This window comes from Tarenaya hassleriana, unplaced genomic scaffold (genome assembly GCF_000463585.1).
Source record: "Tarenaya hassleriana unplaced genomic scaffold, ASM46358v1 Cleome22, whole genome shotgun sequence".
In the NCBI taxonomy this organism is placed as follows: domain Eukaryota; kingdom Viridiplantae; phylum Streptophyta; class Magnoliopsida; order Brassicales; family Cleomaceae; genus Tarenaya; species Tarenaya hassleriana.
Window position 1 is genome coordinate 1,518,244 of NW_010965541.1, and position 18,091 is coordinate 1,536,334.

Consider the following 18,091-nt stretch of genomic DNA (forward strand, 5'->3'; position numbering starts at 1 on the left):
CGATTCCCAAATTGAAAAATATAATAATATTTAACCCAAGAGCCCTTTTCGTCCAATATTTGATTATATAGAGACAATCCAATGCTTCGCACCGTTTAATCAACGAATGAGATTTATCAGTAATATTTTGACATTTTTAATTCGATTGTTTTCAAATTTATTAGATTTTCTAAAATTTATATTAGCTATTCGATTTTTTATATTCAAATTCAATTATATTTTATTTTATTCAATTTTCAATAACAATTTTTTTAGTTTTGCATTAATTTAATGCTAAAAGAACTTTCACAACATCCCAATTATTTTTTTCAACTCAAATTCAATTCAACCATAACAATATTGTGCAGTCTCAATTTTGTATATCTGAACACTGGGATCTAGCATGCTTTCACTCATGGTGGATATATATATATATATACACACGCATATATATATACACATACATATATTTATACATATATGTATACAAATACATACATACATACATAATATATATATATATACAAATACATATATATATATACATATTTTTATTATTATTTTATTTATTTGTATTCATTTTTTAATTTATGGTGGTATCAGACAAATTCAACGATCACACAAGTGTTGATCGTTCACATTTTGACTGAATTTTTAAACGATCGAAAACTTTTCAAAAAAAATCAAAAGTTATGTATTTTTTGGTAAAAAAAATTAATAATTAATGGTGAATATGGAAATCGAAATAGTTTAGTATGACTATGATAATTAAATTATAGTTAATTTTTTTAGAATTTTCCAATTATTAAAGAAATTAAGGGATATAAGGTTATGCAAAAAAGAAAATTGGAATAATTTATCGATAATTAAGATTGATCTCCCACAATAACACCGGTAATATACAACAAAACAAAACAAATATTAATTTTTTTCGAGAAAGAACTAGAATCCAATACGATTATTATAAACAACCTGTACGACGTAGTATAATACAAAATTTAAAATCAAATGCAGTATTGGTATTTTTAAATTCATAAAGGTATTTTGCAAACTTTCCTTATTATTTTTCGACAAAAAAATGATTTTTTCAACAAAATAAACTTTCCTTATTATAATACCGGAAAAAATGAAATAGAGAACATATATATTTAAACACAGGATACTTAATCGAATTATACATTGAGATATACTATTTTATATACTGAATATATATATATATATATATATATATATATATATTTATCGGCATGTTTCTTCGATGATTCGGCCCAAAATTACATGTTACAGCCTAAATTAATATGAAATAAAATAGCAAATAATAAATAAAAAGAGATTTAAAAGGTAAAAAACAATTGTGAAAAAAAAATAGGTGAGATAAAGTTGGCAAAGAATCTACCCGGTTCGACCGGTTTCTTTCCTTTAGCGTCATGGAAACTGAAACATCCTTCGTACAAAAACGCGGAACACTCACGGAGACAGAGATCACTGAGTTGTAATATTGTGTTTAAAAGAGAGATTTTTCAGACATTTCTGCATTTTGTTGTTGAAGGGGAACATATATTTTTCATTTTTATTTTCATTTAATTCTTTTTTTTTATTTCTCTGCGTCCGCCGCACCATTTGTTTATGATCGGAGAACACCAACGGAGAGGGTAACGTAACGGTCGGAAAACATGCAAGCCGGTGCCGGAATGGTCGCCGGGTCTTACCGGACGAACGAGCTCGTCCGGATTCAACACGATTCCGACGGCGAGGTTTGTGTTCTTCAGCTTACTAGCCCTCCGATTTTTTCGCAGTCCGACAAAAACTATCCGCCTCAATTTTTGGTCTCCGGGTTTTAGTTTTGGCCGTGTATTTTGCACTTTGATCGACATATCAGATCTGGGTTTCTCTCTCTTTGAATTCTTTTGATCGAAAAACTCGAATTCTGCCTTAAAGCTCTGAGCTTTTCACTGACTCGGTAAAATGGCAGAGGCGGGTTTTGCCTGATACTGGTCAATCGTCCATTAGTTTGATCAACAGTGAGATCTTCATTCGCGAATCGCGCACTTTGTTTCAGATCAATGAGATTAGTTGCGTAGGAGCAAAGTTTCTGGCTTGTTTGTGCTTCTGTCCGGACAAAGACAAAGCCTTGTCCTTTTGTGCAAATGACATGCGCTCATGCTCAAGGAAAGATTGAGTCTTTTTTTTTCTTTTGTTGACACTGAATGATGATGCAGCCAAAACCTCTGAAGAACATGAATATCAGCCAAATGTGCCAAATATGTGGAGACGATATCGGGTTAACAGCCGCCGGAGATCTGTTTGTCGCGTGTAATGAATGTGCTTTTCCAGTTTGTCGGCCGTGTTACGAATATGAACGCAAAGACGGCACACAATGCTGCCCTAAATGCAAGACCAGGTACAAAAGGCACAGAGGTATGAATCTTTCATTCCATTCATTCTGAATATGGATGGCGGATTCGTTGTTCAAAGTTGTGTAAACTGTTAGTGGAAACCATTCATTCTGATGATGATGATGATGATGGATAAACTGTATTTCAGGGAGTGTTCGTGTTGATGGAGATGACGATGGGGATGGCGCGGATGATTTGGAGAACGAGTTCAGCTCTGAATTTTCAATGTCCTCTAGACATGGAGCTCACAGACAGATTCATCTCCACTCTCAAGGCCGTACGGTATGGAATGGATAATCTGTAACTGACGCTGATAAATCCGTTTATATCTGAAGATTTTTTTGTTTTCATGTTCTTGTTTTTGAAAGGTGTCCGGTGAGATTCCATCTGCTACAATCGATATCCAGTCTGTCCGGACAACATCGGGTCCTCTGGTTCCGTCTGAAAAGAATTCCGCTACATCGCATTACGTCGATCCAACACAGCCAAGTACATGTTTATCTGACCTTAACTTCTGCTTCACAGCAAATCTTTGATCTTTAACTGATTGGCCGTCATTTCTTTTCTTCTGCAGTTCCAGTTAGAATCGTGGACCCGTCAAAGGCCTTGAACTCTTACGGGATCGGGCACGTGGACTGGAAGGAAAGAATCGAAGGTTGGAAACTCAAACAAGAAAACGATATGCTTCGTATGAGCAGCAAAATTTCGGAACTGAAGGCAGGAGGAGACATAGAAGGAACTGGTTCGAATGTGGATGAAGTTCATATGTGAGTTTTAAAACTTTCCGTCCGATATTTTTTATTAAACTTCTCCCTCATTTCATCCGAGATTTTGATTAGACATTCGATAACAACAGGGCTGACGATGCTAGGCTACCGCTGAGCCGTGTAATTCCCATCAGTTCGGTTTATATGACACTTTACCGTATCGTGATCATTGCCCGGCTTATCATTCTATCTTTCTTCTTGCAATACCGAGTCGCAAATCCCGTGAACGAGGCATATGTGCTGTGGATTACGTCTGTCATCTGCGAGATATGGTTTGCATTGTCTTGGCTTCTAGACCAGTTTCCGAAATGGTCTCCTATTAACCGCGAGACTTATCTTGACCTGCTCTCGCTAAGGTTAGTCAGTTCACCTCCTCAATTACAAAAAAAAAACTGGGTTTTTTTTTATCGTTTTTGTGCTTGCAGATACGATCGGGAAGGTTTCCCGTCGCAGTTAGCTCCCGTGGATATATTCGTTAGTACAGTGGACCCTATGAAAGAGCCGCCACTCGTGACTGCAAACACAGTTCTGTCAATTCTTGCAGTCGATTATCCTGTGGATAAAGTGTCGTGTTATGTCTCGGATGACGGTTCGGCAATGCTGACTTTCGAAGCTCTTTCAGAGACGGCCGCGTTCGCAAAGAAGTGGGTGCCCTTCTGCAAGAAGCACAGCATTGAGCCCCGAGCTCCGGAGTTTTATTTTGCGCGAAAGATAGATTATCTGAAGGATAAGATCCAGCATTCTTTTGTCAAAGGGCGTCGTGCGATGAAGGCGAGTCGTTAAGAAAACAAAAATATCAAAAGACGGGCTATGTTTTCTGTTAAAGATTTCGAGAATATCGCTAAAATGTTTGAACCTTTTTCGACAGAGAGAGTACGAGGAGTTCAAGGTGAGGATAAACGCCCTCGTTTGCAAAGCTCAGAAAGTTCCGGAAGAAGGTTGGACAATGCAGGATGGGAGTCCATGGCCGGGTAACAATCCTCGGGACCATCCTGCAATGATCCAGGTATTATAATGATTGTGTTTCCTGACCGAGGAATCGGGATGAATCTTCTCCTGTAATAATCCTATAATGTCCGTTAACAGGTTTTCCTTGGTCAAGGAGGTGGTCCGGACGTAGAGGGAAACGAACTGCCCCGTCTTGTTTACGTATCCCGTGAGAAACGTCCCGGTTTTCAGCACCACAAGAAAGCAGGAGCCATGAATGCTCTGGTCTAACCATGCTTCATATATAGCTTTTACACTGTTCTTTCTTTCGCATCCTTTTTTCCTGATGTCTGGTTTCGTTGATTTGCTGCCGGTCTCGTGATTTGCAGATACGGGTTTCCGCTGTATTGACCAATGGAGCATATCTATTGAACGTGGACTGCGATCACTACTTCAATAACAGCAAAGCCATTAAAGAAGCCATGTGCTTTATGATGGACCCGAATATCGGGAGGAAATGCTGTTATGTACAGTTCCCGCAGCGTTTTGACGGCATCGACTTGCACGATAGATATGCCAACCGGAATGTCGTTTTCTTCGACGTAAGCTTCTTCGCCTTATATGACTGCAGACAATCTGTATTCAGCTCTTACGTTACATCTCTTCTTGTAAATTTGCAGCTAAACTTGAGAGGGTTAGACGGAATCCAAGGCCCGGTATATGTGGGGACGGGGTGTTGTTTCAATAGGAAAGCTCTATACGGGTACGATCCGATATTGACCGACGAGGATTTTGAGCCGAACATTATCGTTAAGAGCTGTTGTGGATCGAAGAGGAAGGGGAAGAACCCGAACAAGAAGTACCATGATAGTAACCGAGGAATGGCGAGGATCAATTCTAATCTTCCTGTTTTTAGTGCGGAAGACATGGAAGAGATGGGCGAAGGTTTACATCCTACGAGAACTTTTCCGTTTCCCGAAACAACCTTGACGGAATTCGTATGAAACTCTGTTCTTGTCTTGTAGGGTACGAGGACGAGAGCCCGTTTCTTATGTCCCAGAAGAGGTTAGAGAAGCGTTTTGGTCAGTCTTCGGTACTCGTGGCAGCCACTTTCATGGAAAAAGGCGGAATTCCGCCTTCAACCAACCCGGCAACGCTCCTGAAAGAAGCAATTCACGTCATAAGCTGCGGCTACGAAGACAAAACCGAATGGGGCAAAGAGGTCAGTATCGATTTTAAATCTAATCTCTTCTCTTCTACATTTCGAAAACAAGATTTACTGGTCGATATCTTTCTGGTTTTCTTTTTCAGATCGGTTGGATATACGGATCTGTAACGGAAGATATCCTAACCGGCTTCAAAATGCATGTTCGTGGCTGGATATCCATATACTGTATGCCTCCTCTTGCGGCTTTCAAAGGGTCCGCCCCGATAAATCTGTCGGACCGTCTGAACCAGGTGCTTCGGTGGGCATTAGGATCGATCGAGATCTTGCTTTCCCGGCATTGTCCGATATGGTACGGCTATAACGGCCGGTTGAAGCTTCTGGAAAGAATTGCATACATCAACACCATTGTTTACCCCCTCACCTCGATCCCTCTCCTCATTTACTGCTTCATTCCCGCCGTCTGCCTCATCACCGACAGTTTCATCATCCCCGAGGTACCCTAAACCGATAAAGTTTCAAACTTTACATTGAAATCAGATTTATTATTTTGGTTTAGGCTAAGAAAAACGTCCATATGGAAATCCCGGTACGTTATTCTTGATGTCTGTTAACTTGTCTGAAACGAAACAAAAAACTGCAGCTAACCACGCTGGCAAGCGGTGTGTTCATCCTCCTATTCGGGTCAATAGCTGCGACGGGAATACTCGAGATCCGATGGGGCGGGATCTCGATCGAGGAATGGTGGAGGAACGAGCAGTTCTGGATGATCGGAGGCACATCGGCTCATCTCTTTGCCGTCTTCCAAGGGCTTCTGAAAGTGCTAGCGGGCATCGACACAAACTTCACGGTCACGTCAAAGGCATCGGACGAAGACGGGGAATTCTCGGAGCTATACGTATTCAAATGGACGTCTCTCCTGATCCCGCCGACCACGGTGATCATCGTGAACCTCGTGGGGATCGTGGCCGGGGTCTCGTCCGCCATCAACAGTGGCTACGACTCGTGGGGACCGCTGGTTGGGAGACTGTTCTTCGCGATGTGGGTGATCATGCATTTGTATCCGTTCTTGAAAGGTTTGCTGGGAAGACAGAACAGAACTCCGACAATCGTGATTGTCTGGTCGATCCTTCTGGCGTCGGTTTTCTCGTTGTTGTGGGCTCGGATCAATCCGTTCGACGCCGATCCGGGAAAGATTGCTTCTAAACATTGGTGTGGGATTGACTGTTAGGGTTCGTCTCTGTCTCTGTCTCTGTCTCTGCCATAGACATTGGAGTGATGCTCTGTTTTCTGTTCATGGGCATAAAAACATCGAGAACCTATGCTTGTCCTTAATTGACTTTCACCATACATTTGGTGTATGGATTTGAAGGGTTCGTACCATTTTTTTTTCAAAGATCATGATGTATTAGATTTTATTTTATTTTTTACAATTTATTTTTGCTGTATGAATTTGTAGGGTTCATACCATTATTTTTTTCAAAGATCATATGATATATTAGAATTTTAATAATAATAATAATAATAATAATAATTCATAAATTTACACCACGGGAAAGAAAATCAGAATCATAAAACAAATGTCTAAATGGTTAACGTCATGTTTCATTATCATATTGTTTGCTCAGTGCCAATATCTGCCTCTTCTATAGGAGACTGACGTGCTTTCACGTCGCAATTAACGGCGGTACATACATCTACATACATACGTACATATATATGTATATGGGTGGAAAATTGTTCTGAAGGAAAAAGGATAAGAAGATTGAAGATGGAGAAGGCAAAAGATGGATCCGAGAACATGAACAACAACAACAACAAGAATCGAATCCAAGTTTCCAACATGAAGCGACCTCTCTTCTTTTACGTCAATCTTGCCAAGGTGTATATATATATGTGTGTATATGTGTGTGTATATTTGTTAATGTATCATACCATATGCATGTATACAAGTATACATATATGTTCTAAAAAGTTATATCTTTTTCCGCACGTGCGAAGATTCCGATCCCTTTTGTTTAGTTCATTTTCTCCCCTCATCGCAGAGACAAATGCAGCAGCGCAACGAGGTCGAGTTATCGGGTCTTGGATTGGGTAAGTTGGTGAATTTTATAGTGGTTATTAACTTATTATACATATGTATATCAAAAGATAACAAATTATTTTTCTATAATCCAAGATTGGATGTCAATAATATTTGATACAAAGTTTCTTTCCAATCTGAAAAATGTAATTCGGTCAAAAATTCGATGAATTTACGGATTATAAAAAAAACTACTTTTCTATAACCATATACGGATACCAATATACAGATTTTTTTAATCAAAGTTTGTGTAAGAAATCTTATATTATTGATTCAACAAAAACCAAATAACATATATACATAAACGTAAATTAATCTAATTCTCCGCAGAAGGATATTTAAATTTCGGGTCGGATGTTTTAGGGTTAAAATCTGGATTTGTGTGTAAACAGCAGTGGCAAAGGTTGTGACGATCGTGGAGATCCTCAAGAGCAAAGGGTTTGCTACGGAGAAGAGTAAGATTGAGCATTTTGTTGCAATTGGGTTTGCTTTGGATTTAGATTTGATTTGTTAAACGTGGCAGAAATCATGACTTCAACTGTGGATATGGAGCAAGGGATGGGAGCACGACCCATTCAAAAGGCCAAGGTTACTAACGCCGTTCATCCCAAAAAAACTCACAACTCGGTTTAGTTATGTGTTCTTCTTCAATGGGCGGCTGAAGAAGAAGCCATCCCATTGAAGAAGAACACATAACTAAACCGAGTTGTGAGTTTTTTTTTTCTTCCGTCTGCTTGTCTTAAAATTGTTAATCAATTGTGTAAGCAACACTGTCCATGCATCTTTATTTCTCATCATTATATTTTCGAAATGATTATTTGTAATTTTTTTTCTATATCTAAATTTGAACTTTTCTCTTAAAAAAAATTACAAGTGGAAGATGGGTTATTGGTTTTTGAAGTTTTGATTTTAAAAAAGACCGCAATTCACTAGAACCAATTCCATAAGCCAACACAAATTAATACAAAATTCAATTTCGAACTAAACTCTGTAACAAGAAAACAAAATTAACATTTTGTTTCAGAAATATTAGAAAACCTTAAATACATAAAAAAAAATACATACACAGACGTACAAGGAGAATTACTGAGAGAGTCAAGTTAAAATGTTTATAATCCTATAATTAACAAGTCGAATTGGTAAATAACATCCCACAAAATAAGTTTTTTTTTTTTTTTATAATTATCTAATATTACGTTCATAACAATATTTTCAAAACTAAATTATATCATCCACAATATCTACGCGATCTCGGGGAGTTCGATCGGTCTCCGGATGGATATCTGGCGAACGATGCGGCGATCGGTGGAAAAAACAGCACCATAAGAACGCTAACAAGACCAGCATCCCCAGGATGAGCAATGAGAAAATAATGAGCATGTCGTGAGAGCCGTCTCGACGGCCAAATGACTGATGGGAGTTCTCCGTCTTCATAATAATCTGCCAAACATTCAAAAAAAAAAAACAAAAAAATGTATATGTTTTTAATCCTCTAAGTTATCAACAAAAGAATATACACCATTTAATTTCAAATTCGATAAATATTGGTTGATCGTAACTTTCATTATAGTTTTATGATTCAGAGTATTATTTTCTATTTGATCCCTTTGAATTTCATATTCGAAATTGCGAACGATTCAATACATTTCTTATGTACCCATACATATGTTCGACTTTAATACAAATAGAATAAGTTTTAAAAAAAAACTCTATACGATCCGAATCGAAGTTGAACCGTAATGAATCGGTTCTAAATGGAACGAATCGAAGTTGAATCGATATGAATCCATTCGAATTGAAGTGAATCAAATGTGGAGAGGAATAAATCAAATTTGAATGTGACCATTTAACTCATCTTGATAGTCGGAGCTAACCCAAGAAAGATAAAGGAAAGGAGGGCGGCTTCTTTAATAGATCAGCCACTAGTGGAAGACCTATCAAAGGAAAAGGTTGGTTGGGAGCGGGAGGAAGTCAATTACAGAAAGAGTAAAGACGGATATGGGGACTAAAGCTTTCTCGATTCAAATCAAAATAAATTTGTTAGAATCGAAACGAATCGAATTTGAAATTTGAAACGAAATAAACCGGAATGACAAATTCAATCCAGTTATTTGGCTAAATAAAATTTTATAAACAATTGTTGTGAATTAATATCTATTATTTTATAAACAATTGTTTTGACAAATGTACTTAAAATTTTATTTTATTCTGTTTTTTTTGTAAAATTCATTAATATCTATTTATTAATTAATTAGTTCATGATTTAATTATAATTTAATTGATGAATTGGGTTTAATTGGATTCGTGGATTAGCCCAATCCATTTAAATTTTAGTTTATTTTTGTTGGGTTGGATTAATCTAAGCCTAAAAATCATAAAGCCCATACGGCTTTTGATTAAATGGGCTGGGTTGTACAACCCTACTTTGAAAACAGCTAGAATTAATAGAAAAAAAAATCTCCTAATCATGAGAGTTTTACGAATTGCAGTGATAAAAAAAAATGGAAATAATTAATAATTGGAATAATATTGAAAACTAAAACACATTTTTAAGATTATTTCTTCAACATCTCGGTCCAAACATTCGACGGAGTGTATGGTAAATTAGCATCGCAAAAAAAAAAAAAAAGTGAGTTGTAGAAACAACGGAAACCATATTAGACATCGGATTTTCAAGGTATCAGGCTCTGAATCCGAATGTCTGGGCGGAGTATCTGAGTTCGGTTTCCGAGTTGTTTGGAGTTTTCAGACAAATGATGGGTGGGTGGGGTTCTGTCTAAATCAAAATTGCATTTCTCGTATACGCTTATTAGGTATATTTCCACCGTAAATATATATATATATATATATATTTTAAAGGTGAATGATAATCGATTTAGTGTTTCATATACAAAAAAAAAAAAGACAGAAATCTGAAGCCTGCCAAGAACATCGATCCATACAGCTATTTATCTCAAAATCAAAACGCATTAATGCAAAATTACCTCAATCCAAGAACTGCCCAACCTCTCGCTCGAGCTCTGACTTGGATTTTGAAGACGAGAGAGAGAGAGAGAGAGAGAGAGAGAGAGAGAGAGAGTTTAAACCAAGAAATGCGTTGACATATGCAGGCCTGGGCTCATAATAATACATCAGACCTTTTGCCTTAGATGGAAATTCTTCCAAATAGAGAGTTTAAACCAACAATTAATGGGTTAATTAATTATGAACCATAAGCGGGCAACCTTTCTCCAATAACAGAGCCCTCTGCTCTCCTATTCTTCCGCTTCTTCTGGAAATGTGGGAATCGATTCAACGTCGTCCTACGGACACGAAGACGACGACGACGGCGGTCGAATTTTGAAACCAAATATTTTTGTAGGAATAATCGAAAAAATAAGCCCAATGGATTTTAGACTTAGAATTATGTAGTGGGTGGGTACAGAATTTTCCATATTTGTATTTCCCTCGAGTGGGCTTAGCATTAGACTCAGAATTATGTAGGGGTGGTCCATATATGTATTTCCCTCGCATGGGCTTAGGGGTCACAATTTCGAGAATATTGAAAGAGAATGTGATTAATCGAGTTTAACCATTTATATCACAAATCGCACAAGAAATTGTAATTATATCGTGTTGATATAATGAAATTTACACTACAAGAAATTCTATACGTTTGGACACCAATTAATATTTAGATCTATATATCAATACACTAGGTATTAATTACCACATGGTTGCACCAACAATGGAAAAAGTTTTTAACTTTGCTGATGGAAAAGATCTTCCTAGTATTTTGTCCATCTTATTGGAAAAAATTAATCAAAAAAGAAAAAAAAATCAGTTTTCACAAATAACCCTTTTATAATTAAATAAAATATCTACTAAAGAACGATAATAATTGTTTTTAAATTTTAAAAATATATATCTACAAAATAATACGAAGCCCAATGCAATTTTTCTAGGGTGTAAAATGGGCGGGCCGGGCCGGATTCGGACCGGACTTAATTCGGGCTTCGAATTTTTCGGGTCGGATCAGCCCGCCTATTTATTTTTCGGGCTTATGATCGGTGGTCCGGAGTCCGGCTCTATAGGACTTCGGACGGGTTCGGATCGGGTTTCGGGTTTTTTCTATTTAATAAAAAAATAAATATTAATAATAATAATAATAATAATTTAACAATTTTAAAAAACAATAGCAAATTTTTTTACAGTGGAACACGATTGATAATATAATTATATATACACGTGTGTGTACCACGTGTCAAGCGAGGTCAATGACAAACAATGTCTGATGTGGCTCCTTCCCTCGCTCTCCGAACACCATCCTCTGTTTTCTCTTTCCCCGACCGTTACTCTTGATTATTATTATTATTAGCTTCAATAATTTTCACTCGATAATACGTTTTCCAAAATTCTCGTGAATAAAATATCCAAAATGTTTCTTGTGCTCGTGGTTAGTCCTCCTTTTTCAATACATTAGTAATAATGTGGGTTATTCAACCGAAACCATCATTAATTGGGTTTATGTATTAATGGGCCTATACGAAAAATTCTCTTTCTTCACTGGATCGTATTCCTAAGCTAACCGTGGGAGCCCAATAACATCAACCCGCGAAATGGATTCAATAAGTTAAGAATAAAAAACAAAATGGACCTAAAAAGTCCAACCCATTAAATAACCTATTGCTATTGAAAACCAAGAAAATACATCTTATGGTTCGGATTTTTTTCTACATATTTCCTTTATTAAATTATTCTAAAAACTATGGTTGTGTGAACCAAAAAAATATTAGGTCATTTATTTATGGGTACAAATCCTACTTAGCAAGCTTGTGGGAGCCCAATAACATCAAACCACGAAATGGGTTCAATAAGTTAAAAACTCAAACCCACCAAAAATTGGACCAAAAACAGAGAAAATTGAACAACAATTGGTCAATAGACGTCATGACAGATTGAGACCAAAAAAGGCAAGACGAGATCACATGGCAAGCCTCCAAGTTGAGTTTGCGAATGTCTCTACTGCACTGTTTTAGCCTTCCTTATGGATTTGCTGCATTTTCCTTTCAACTTTGCCTATGTGACCTTTTTTTTGTGTTCCTTTCACGCCTGTTTTGTTTTGCCTACTTAAAGGCTGTTGTCTTCGACTCTTTGCTTGTTCATGTAGCCTAGATGAGATACCGAAGCATGCGAGCCAAGTTCTCGCAAGTGTTTGTGTGAGATTTTCATTCATTTGCCAAGGAATCATGACGATATCAAAGGACAGTCATACCCCTTTGTTGTGTCACCTATTCCATTTCATATCGTCTGCTCTTCAATCCGAAACAAAGATCGAGTGTTTTAGGCCTAAAATTCCGGTCAAATCATTAACCAAAATTGGACAACAGTTGATCGGTTAGATTAAACCGGACCGGTTCACGTCTTGTTTAGGGTCAATTGGACCGGTTTAGGCCAGTTCTAGTCAATCTAGATCTGGTTTATGTCAAGTCAGACCGGTTCAGACTGATTTAGGTCTGATTAAGGGTCTGATTTATTCGGTTATATTAAATTTAGACCGCTTTAGGTCAATTGAATCCGGTTTAGGTCCATTCATATCAGTTTAGACTGGTTTAGATCTAATTTAGGGCATGATTTGTCTAGTTAAAACTAGAATTGTTCGGTTTGGATCAATTGGATCTGGTTTCAGTAAATTCAGATCCGTTTAGACTGGTTTAGGTTGGATTAAGAGTCTGATTTATCTGGTTAGGGGTAATATTGATAGGTTTTATCTGGGTTGGTTGATTAGGACTAGATTTGATCGGTATAAGGTCTGAAGTGTCTTGTTTAGGTATGTTTGGTTCAATTAGCTCTGATAGTGTCCGGTTTGAAAATTTTGGTTGTAGGCTTAGGCATTACCTATAGTTTAAAGCTAGATAGGACTTCTGGTTACCAGTTTTGAGTCATAGAGTCCGATATTTTGACCAGTCAGATCTGAATAGTAGAGATTTGGCTAAAACGGGTTGGTTTAGGAGTCGGTTATGTCTAGAACTCAATAGGTACTGTTGAGATATACCGAATCTTGAAAAATATTACGAGATATATCGTATAATGGAGATATTATCAAATCCGGAAAATATATATTTAGAAATATTTATTATTATATCTGCTTTATTTATTTCTACAGGTACAGGTCTGTAGAGATCGTTTTAGGTCAGGTCAAATCTGTAGAGTTGAGTCTAGGAATTAGTTAGGACCAATTAAACTTTAATAGGATCTGATTAGAAAGTAGCTAAGTCGGTTTATCTTGGTTAGGTCTGATTAGTTTATTAAAAGTCTAATTAGGGATTGGTATGTGTCTAATTAGAACTTTAGTGGTCTGATTAGAAGGTAACTAAGTCGGTTTAGACTTGGTTAGATCATATTAGATTATTAAAAGTCTAATTAGGGATTGATATATGTCTAAATATGACTTTAGTGGTCTAATTAGGACTTTAGGGGGTCTGAATAGGACTTTAGTGATATGGGACTTTAGGGATCTGAATAAGACTGTAGGGAGTCATACTAATCAAGGTTACATGTAGTCTTCGGAAGCGGAGGTGTCGGGGGACACTCGCTTAGGGTTCTATCGAAGGAATCGATTCGACACTTCTCGGATCGGTGAGGTCGGTAGAATGGTGGCTATGTACGTGCACGCTGAAACATACTTATGGTACTCTCGGTACGTAAAAACTCTTCTAGAGTGCTAGGGTTTAGATTTGACATTTTTCTTTTGTGTGTTTTTTTTTTCTTTTGCAGGTTTGCGGAGGAAGATGGAGATTTGTGAGTTATTTTTAGCAAACCACCTATCAAAAGTGGATGATACAGAAGTTTCTACTTGAGACGGAGGTTTTCAAATATCGAAGGGATAAAAACGTCTTTCTGCAGGGGACGTGTTATTAGCCTTAGAGCTTGTTGTTTCTCGCTGTATTGGTTTTTTCATCTCTTCCTTTTGGTTCTCTCTCTTCCGGCGGAGATCCTTGTTTTCTCCGTGTTCGGTGTCGTCAACGGCGGTATCCAGTGGTTTTCTTCGTTTGTAACCCTTGCTACGAACGCAGCTTTCTCTTTCCGAGACGTAGGTACCGATGTTTCCCTCGGTATTGAACTCGTAACTTCTCTGTGTCGTTTTCTTTTGCACGAACGTGAGGCTTCGGAACGAATCTGTGAGGGATCGAGGGTTGAGAACCACAACATAGACTATATATTTCCAACCCGTCAGGATGATCCGAGCCGAAAAAATGATTGGCTAATGGCAAGTCGGAACCGTTCTGTTAGAGTATATCTATCTTGTTCTGTTACTCTAGAATATCTGGACGATTGTAATCAGCAATCTGTTGCTCTTGTTTCCTGACTTGTAGCAATCTCTGTTATTTCTCCTGCTGTATAAAAAGAGTTGTACAGATATCAAATAAATTAACAAGAGAAAATATTCTTCACAATCTTGCTTTCATGGTATCAGAGCTTCCCATCGTCTAACGACGACTCTCAAATTCTCTTGTTCTGTTCTCTTCTTCTAGTCACCTCCTCGTTTTTTTCTCACTCGTCATGTCTGACATCAACTCGAACACCTCCAACATTCCCAGTGACACTGTGGCCCCGTATGATTCAACCAATACCTCGAATCCTCTCCTAAACATAAATGTTTCAAACATCACGAAACTTACATCCCTCAATTACCTCACCTGGAGTGTTCAGTTTCGCGCTCTGCTGCAAGGGTACTCTCTCGATGGATTCCTAGATCCATCCAATGTTCCACCAGCCACCATCATCTCAGACAATGCTGTGTCTCCGAATCCGGAATACGGTCCCTGGTTTCGCCAGGATCATCTGATTTTCTCGGCTCTCCTGGGTTCAATCTCCACTTCCTGTCAAGCGTTAATTGCTTCTGCTGCCTCCTCTGCAGCTGCGTGGCATACCTTGGTCTCGACGTATGGTCGTTCCAGTCGAGGACACCTAAAGCAGATTAAGGATCAAATGTGTCGCTACACCAAAGCCAACAAGTCTATTGATGACTACATGCACTTCTTTAAGGTGAAATCTGATGAACTATCGCTTCTTGGGAAACCAATGGATCATGAAGATCTGTTGGACATTATTCTTGCGGGTCTTGGTGAGGAGTTCAAGGCGGTCAAGGATGTTGTTGCTGCCAAAGACACTCCCATGTCTTTCATTGAGCTTCATGAAAAACTGCTAAATCATGAAGCTGATCTCTCGGCTGCGGTACTAGCTATTTCTGATATTCCAGTCACGGCGAATGCTGTCACCCAGAGATCTCGAGCTCCTTGGCGTGGCTCCTCTCGTCAGCAATCTGATCCTCGCAACAACAGGCCTCCCACTCGAGGCTACCTAGGAAAGTGTCAGCTCTGCAACACTCAGGGTCATAGTGCTCGATTCTGCAGAATGTACCGCTCAAACAATCAACAATCTCACTCTTCATCTGACTCTCGTCATCAGACACCATGGCAACCATGTGCAAATACGTCAATGGTCTCTGCACCAACATCTCCCTGGATACTTGATTCTGGAGCATCACACCATATCACGACAGATTTTGACAACCTTGCGCTGCACTCTCCGTATACTGAATCCGATGAGGTTGTTGTTGGGAATGGATCCTACTTGAGTCGACATCCTATCTCTTGGTCATCAAAGAAACAACGCTTTGCGGCCAAATCCTCCACAGAGGCAGAGTATAAGTTCCCTACAGAATGTTCTCCTTGCCCCTGCAATCAGCAAAAATCTGATCTCCATATATCAGCTTTGCCTTTCTAATGATGTATATGTTGAATTTTTCTCCTCCCACTGTCAGGTCAAGGATCTCAAAACGGGGGCGCTTCTTGCTCGAGGTCTGCTTCGTGATGGAGTGTATGAATGGTCATCTGCTTCTAGTGTCACATCTGAGTCTGTTTATGCATTTTCCAGTGTCTCAAATAACATAGCTGATTGGCACTCTCGGCTTGGGCATCCATCTGTGGATGTTCTTCGTCAAGTTTTGTCTCGTCTTTCTATTTCCTATCCTAAGTCTGATTTGTCTTGTGACTCTTGCTCGATTAATAAAGCACACAAGCTTCCCTTTTCTACTTCTTCCGTTTCTTCGTCCAAACCACTTGAGATTGTATTTTCTGATGTCTGGTCATCTCCGGTCGAGTTTTTTGATGGATACAAATATTACGTTGTATTCGTGGATCACTTTACCCATTACACCTGGTTATATCCACTCAAACGTAAGTCTCAAGTCTCGGACGTTTTCATTAGATTCAAGCCTCTAGTTGAAAATCGATTTGGCTGCAAACTTCTCTCCCTTTATTCTGATAATGGTGGGGAGTTTGTTGCACTTCGAGATTTTCTTTCCTTGAATGGCATATCACATTTTACAACCCCTCCGCACACACCAGAACTCAATGGAATTTCGAAAAGAAAACACAGACATATTGTCGAAACGGGTATGACCTTACTCACTCACTCCTCTATTCCGTCTGAGTATTGGTCTCTTGCGTTTCCAGCGGCTGTTTATCTCATAAACAGGATGCCTACACGTGTAATTCAGTCTCAGTCTCCCTTTGAAGTCATTTACAAAACTTCTCCGAACTACTCTAAACTTCGAACTTTCGGATGTCTCTGCTTTCCCTGGTTACGCCCATATTCCACCAACAAACTTCAGCCCAAGTCTTCTCCGTGTGTCTTTGTTGGATACTCACTGTCTCAGAGTGCCTTCTTGTGTCTTCATGTTGCTAGCTCTAGAATTTATGTCTCTCGACATGTCACTTTTGTTGAATCTCAGTTTCCTTTTATGCGTCTCAGGTCTGAAATATCTCTGCCTGTTTCTGAGTCTTCCGCCATACCTAGTCCTTCAGCATCTCTTGTTCCCTGCTGGTCAACACATACACCACCATCACGTCTGCCACCTCAGCAGCCCTTGGGAGATTCTTCTCCAGCATCTGTCTCAAACTCAGCCACTCAAAATTCTCCTGTTACATCACGTACCTCCAGCCACTATATTTCCTCGACAGATGCTCTGTCCATTACAGATACAACCTCTCCTACCCTACAAAACAATCACCCGATGATTACCCGATCCAAAAACTAGATTACCAAGCCAAATCCAAAATTTTCCCTCACTACCACCTTGATATCTCCTGTTTCCCCTGACCCTACATGTGTTACGCAGGCTCTGAAACATTCTTAATGGCGTGCTGCTATGTCTGAAGAGTTCAACGCCCTCCTTCGGAACGACACCTGGAGTCTTGTTCCGCCTGATTTCGCCTCTAATGTCGTTGGCTGCAAATGGGTGTTTCGAACTAAAAGACTCTCTGACGGTTCTATTGACAGGTACAAGGCCCGTTTGGTTGCCAAAGGCTTTCATCAACGTCCTGGAGTGGATTACACCGAAACATTCAGCCCTGTGGTCAAACATGCCACCGTTCGTGTTATTCTAAGTATTGCCGTTTCCAGAAATTGGTCTCTTCGACAGTTAGATGTGAACAATGCATTCTTGCAAGGTTCACTCCATGAGGATGTCTACGTGGCTCAGCCTGCTGGTTTCATTGACAAGGATCGGCCGTCTCATATCTGCAAGCTTCATAAAGCGATTTACGGTCTCAAGCAGGCCCCTCGGGCATGGTACAACGAGCTCTGTCAGTTTCTTGTCCAATCTGGCTTTATCAATTCTCTATCAGACTCGTCATTATTCATTCACAAGCAGAATTCTGATCTGATTTATCTCTTGGTATATGTGGATGATATTATCATCACGGGAAACAACCCTTCTTCGGTTCAG

General features: G+C 38.8%; 2 protein-coding genes across 2 annotated transcripts; both read left to right on the top strand.

The window, feature by feature from the left end:
* The first annotated feature begins 1,503 nt into the window (after window positions 1–1,503).
* On the top strand, window positions 1,504–6,665 carry LOC104815013 (cellulose synthase A catalytic subunit 1 [UDP-forming]-like). The gene is made up of 14 exons (XM_010543293.2): window positions 1,504–1,733; window positions 2,199–2,397; window positions 2,524–2,657; window positions 2,744–2,864; window positions 2,950–3,142; window positions 3,232–3,498; window positions 3,568–3,913; window positions 4,011–4,148; window positions 4,229–4,354; window positions 4,459–4,671; window positions 4,750–5,014; window positions 5,095–5,291; window positions 5,381–5,731; window positions 5,878–6,665. Exons 1-14 carry the CDS (start codon window positions 1,653–1,655, stop codon window positions 6,463–6,465), a joined length of 3,219 nt encoding a protein of 1,072 aa, XP_010541595.1. The 5' UTR covers window positions 1,504–1,652; the 3' UTR covers window positions 6,466–6,665.
* Window positions 6,666–7,005: 340 nt separating this feature from the next.
* On the top strand, window positions 7,006–7,950 carry LOC104815141 (uncharacterized protein At2g34160-like). The gene is made up of 4 exons (XM_010543459.1): window positions 7,006–7,116; window positions 7,280–7,328; window positions 7,710–7,772; window positions 7,841–7,950. The coding sequence occupies exons 1-4, from the start codon at window positions 7,006–7,008 to the stop codon at window positions 7,948–7,950; spliced, it is 333 nt and encodes a 110-aa protein (XP_010541761.1).
* Window positions 7,951–18,091: the final 10,141 nt, after the last annotated feature.